The sequence below is a fragment of the Quercus suber genome, unplaced genomic scaffold (assembly GCF_002906115.3).
Source record: "Quercus suber isolate HL8 unplaced genomic scaffold, Cork oak 2.0 scaffold_645, whole genome shotgun sequence".
Taxonomy (NCBI): domain Eukaryota; kingdom Viridiplantae; phylum Streptophyta; class Magnoliopsida; order Fagales; family Fagaceae; genus Quercus; species Quercus suber.
Window position 1 is genome coordinate 252,685 of NW_027070086.1, and position 4,928 is coordinate 257,612.

Genomic DNA, 4,928 nt, shown 5'->3' on the forward strand with positions numbered 1-4,928 from the left:
ACCAATCTAAACTAAACAAATAACTACCTTACAATTTGAAATTATCTACTGAAAATCTAAAATGAAATATTGAAATAACATATGGTTATGCTCTGCATTAAAAATGAAACTCAAATGCTATTGTAATTAATGAATACACGTGGCATGTGATCATTAGAAGCAGTAGAAACCAAGCACTGGCATCTGCCTATAAATACCACCAAGCCATTCCTCTCAGACACATTAACTCGATCAATTCAAGCCAGAAACCACAACTTTCATAGGCTCAACTTGCTGGGGGTTCTTCGAACACGTTGTGATAATGGCTTTTGTTCCATTCTCTCTCTTTACTCGTCTAGTCCTCTTTTCTCTTTTACTGAATCCAACCTCTACCTTCAACCCCAAGCTGCTTAATGTCTCTAAGCTTCAATCTAGCACAAGTTGGTCACCTGCGGGTGCAACCTGGTATGGAAGCCCCACAGGTGCCGGGAGTGATAGTATATGAGAACAAATTAAGCTTACTATATCACATATTGATACAATATTTGTGCAAAATATGACATTTGCTCCGGACAATGTGCTTGATTTTTCATAATTTTGTCTTGTAGGGGGTGCTTGTGGATATGGAACTGCCGTAGACAAAGCACCATTCTCTTCAATGGTGTCTGCTAGAGGCCCTTCTTTATTCAATTCAGGCAAAGGATTTGGAGCTTGTTATCAGGTGCAAGCCCCTATGTTTCTTTGGAAAAGTATAGATTTACTTGGATAAAGTTTAGTTATAAACTTGCTTGGAGTAATCTTTTTTAACTTATTGCATGACAAATTATATGACTATCTATGTGTATTATCTAAACAAGATACATGATTTATTAAAATATTTATGTGACTAAGCCTACACATGAATGATCTCTTTAATTCCTGAATATTTAGTTGAAAGTAGAAGGCTTCCAAGGGCGGAGGGAGCGGGGACCTAAGGGTGCCATGGCCCCCTTGAAATTTCAAAAATCCCTCTTCTATCTTTATTTTTGGTAAAAAAAAAAAAAAAAAAAAAGTAATTTTCAATATAAATTTAAATATTTCCCCCCTAAATTTTACTAAAAACATGTAACACATTTATTTATATGATTAATACAAATTTTGTTTACTCTAATTGTTTTTATACTATAAATTACTCATTAATTCAAACTGTATTTAATGTATTCAAATAAATAGAAACATTTACGTATTATTTATGTAATGTTTTTTTTTCTCTAATTACTCTTATACCATATTAGCACATCATAGAGATACATAAGTAAATATTTTTAATAAAAACATTCTTTTTTTCTTTTCATTTAGAAAATTAGAGATATGAACATTATTTTTTCCTTTTAGAAGAAACAATAAAGGTTGACTTCAAGGTAAGGAATTAACAATATATTATATTTTATTAATGTTATATATGTATAAAGAAGAATATTTCTGACTCTGCCACTAATGACTCCAAGCATGTTTGTAATCTAAATTTTTCCAATTTATTATTATGCCTTGCCTTGTTTAAAAAATTCAACTTGTTAAGAATTATCATTTAATTTATTGTCTTCTACATAAAGTAGTATAAGTTTTGAAAACTTCCTTTCTTAATTTAAATTCAAATAATTTAAGCTAAAAAAAAAAAGTATCAAGAACCATATAGAGTTCAGTAACATATAGTCTTTGTTACTACCAAAATGGATTAGAAGACTAGAAAAAAAGGGTGAGAGTGAAGGCGGAGGGAGTGAAAATTGTATAGAAGTGTGAACCTCACAAAATCATCTTGTACGTATTGGTTGATTTCAGGTAAAGTGTACGGCGAATCAGGCATGCTCGAGGAATCCGGTGACTGTCGTTATCACTGATGAGTGCCCTGGTGGTCCATGTGTCGCAGAGTCTGTTCATTTTGATTTAAGCGGTGCTGCCTTTGGAGCCATGGCAATTTCTGGTCAAGAAGATCAACTGCGCAACGCTGGAATCTTGCAAATTCAATATACAAGGTAATTGCCGTGAGAGAGAGGCTAAGGGAATAAATAAATAGTACATTTTGTCAACTCATGTCCATGATAGTCCACATTTTGGCATGGTCTATCATGTGAAGTGCAAGAGATTATTGCTCAATTTCAAATATTTTGACTTTATATTATCATTCTTTAACTTTCTCAACATTTTCTTTTTGTCAATTGTCATTTCATCATCTTTTTGTCTAATATGACTAAAACTATGGTTTGCAATAACGCAGAGTTCAGTGCAACTATCCAGGTGTGTCCATAGCCTTTCACGTTGATTCTGGCTCCAACTCCTATTACTTTGCTTCCCTAATTGAATATGAAGATGGAGATGGAGACGTATCTGCAGTTGACCTTAAACAGGCACTTGACTCGAGCACATGGCTTTCCATGCAGCAATCATGGGGTGCAGTTTGGAAACTTAATTCAGGCTCAGCGTTGCAAGCTCCTTTCTCCATCCGCTTGACCTCGGCCGTGTCCGGAACCACTGTTGTAGCTAACAATGTGATGTAGGACAAAATATTCTAATTAATTTATGTAATCTTTTATATTTGGTATTTTTATGTAATTTTCGTTATTTTAGGTTTAGGGCATTTATTTCCTTATTTTTAGGTGCATTTAATGCTTTTTAGGTCAAATTTGATTCCTATTATGGTTAGGTATCAATTAGGAGTTAATTTAGATTATATTTTCTTGTCAATCAAGTTTTAAGGAGCCCTTAAATAGGCCCCAAAGTCTGTAAACGTTTTTTCATAGACTATTATCAATAAACACAGACTTTTGTCAAATTTTCTTCTGGTAGATTCTAGTTTTATCTCCTTGTGGATTCAGGGAAACCCCTCGTGGATTCGAGGTTCACTACCAGAAACTAACAGTTTAGTTTCTGTTCCATCAAGAGAGCATTGTGTGTGTTTCTCTTCAGGCTTCCGCTACATCAGTTGGTATCAGAGCCTTAACTTACCCTGGTCTGATGGTTAACCGGCGAGACGGTGACCACCACAACAATGACGACAGTGACGACGTCAACAACCCAGTCCTCACTAGGGCTGAGTTCCTCAAGTTTCGTGAAGAGGCTCGTGATGAGCGACAATTTCATGAAAAGAGTCAGAAAATTATGGGTGAAATCTAGCAAAAGATTGCTACTCTTCTTGCTAGGAAATCATCTGGCAACAACAATGTTCGTTATATTCAAAGACGCACTCCTAGCTACAAGAAAATTCCATTCTTTGATGGAGATATGTGTAAGATGGATTTTATTGACTGGCTTCTTGATTTGGAAGAGTATTTTAATTTTTTGAAGATTTGTGATGAAGAAAAGGTGCGGCTTGCATCTAATAAATTAGACAATGAAGCAGAAGAATGGTGGGAAGACATTCAAATTGATAGAAAGCGACGAGGTAAGCATCCAATCTGCTCTTGGCAAAGAATGAAAAAGGTATTAATTGATTTATGGTTTCCTAATGACTATTATGATATACTAGATTATACAAGTGTTGATTATAAATCTGTGTATTTATATGAAAAGCAATATATTCGAAACCAAAATTTTAACAGCCAAGTCCATGTGTCAAGTGAAGGAAAGGGTTTGAGGGTTGAGAAGAAGCAGCCTATTTCTAAAGAAAATTTTGAAGTGGTTAAAAAAGATCAAGATTTGCTACCAGTTATTGAATTGAAGATTGAAAATACCACTTGTCAAAAATTTGAAGAAGAGGTCAAAGAAGCGAAGGTTGAGTTGATTGTGAATAATGACAGGAATGAAGAGATGGTAATTATTGAGAACGTTGTGGAAGATTCAATTGAGTTCAAAGGTGAGGACGAGTCCATTACCCACAACCCCCAGGTTCCGATTGATTTATTGAAGACGACTACACAATATGTTGATTTTCTTGGAGTAGAAAATTTTAATTTCTTTATCAACCCATTTTTGATTGATGTTGCAAATAAATTGAAAATAGATGAGAAGAAATTTTATGCAACATTTTATGAAGAATTCAAGTTTCAGAGCCTAATCAAGTTATTAAAGCATTCGAAGTATTTGTTTATTTGGAGCGGAAGATTTCAGATTTCAAAGATGAACTCGAGGACGAGTTTGTTTCAAGTGGAGGGGTCTGATGTAGGACAAAATATTCTAATTAATTTATGTAATCTTTTATATTTGGTATTTTTATGTAATTTTCGTTATTTTAGGTTTAGGGCATTTATTTCCTTATTTTTAGGTGTATTTAATGCTTTTTAGATCAAATTTGATTCCTATTATGGTTAGGTATCAATTAGGAGTTAATTTAGATTATATTTTCTTGTCAATCAAGTTTTAAGGAGCCCTTAAATAGGCCCCAAAGTCTGTAAACGTTTTTTCATAGACTATTATCAATAAACACAGACTTTTGTCAAATTTTCTTTTGGTGGATTCCAGTTTTATCTCCTTGTGGATTCAGGGAAACCCCTCGTGGATTCGAGGTTCACTACCAGAAACTAACAGTTTAGTTTCTGTTCCATCAAGAGAGCATCGTGTGTGTTTCTCTTCAGGCTTCCGCTACATCACAATGTCATTCCAGCTGGTTGGCAACCAGGCCAAACTTATCGATCAGTCATCAACTTCTAATCCTAAATAATATGCTTGCCTTTGGTCCTAGCTAGAGGAGGTGGAAAAAAACAAAGATAATGAAAAATATTTGTAGCTTTATATTTAGGGTGAAGATGAATTAAAAGTCAGCTTATAGTTAAATGACTTTATGTTTGTCTTTGTACACCTACTGTGAATACAATAGACTTACATTCTGTGGAAAAAAATGACCAGGAATCCTTTTTTTCTCCCTCTGATTATTTTCTTTTTCTACATCTATCATGCTACTATGTCTTAGATTTTCTCCGTTAGGAAATTTAACGTGGTTCACACTTCACATGGAGTTTATTAGAATTATTTAATTA

The 4,928-nt window shown here is 34.0% G+C and overlaps 1 protein-coding gene across 1 annotated transcript; it reads left to right on the forward strand.

The window, feature by feature from the left end:
• Positions 1–240: 240 nt before the first annotated feature.
• On the forward strand, positions 241–4,707 carry LOC112032364 (putative expansin-B2). The gene is made up of 5 exons (XM_024065133.2): positions 241–476; positions 588–700; positions 1,798–1,991; positions 2,234–2,509; positions 4,527–4,707. Exons 1-5 carry the CDS (start codon positions 302–304, stop codon positions 4,600–4,602), a joined length of 834 nt encoding a protein of 277 aa, XP_023920901.1. The 5' UTR covers positions 241–301; the 3' UTR covers positions 4,603–4,707.
• Positions 4,708–4,928: the final 221 nt, after the last annotated feature.

Bases quoted from the DNA above. Each gene is read 5' to 3' on its own strand.
- LOC112032364 (XM_024065133.2), top strand. From the start codon at position 302: ATGGCTTTTGTTCCATTCTCTCTCTTTACTCGTCTAGTCCTCTTTTCT. The intron at 477-587 runs GTATATGAGAAC...TTTGTCTTGTAG, and splicing joins CACAGGTGCCGGGAGTGATA to GGGGTGCTTGTGGATATGGA. The intron at 2,510-4,526 runs GTAGGACAAAAT...GTTTCTCTTCAG, and splicing joins GTTGTAGCTAACAATGTGAT to GCTTCCGCTACATCACAATG.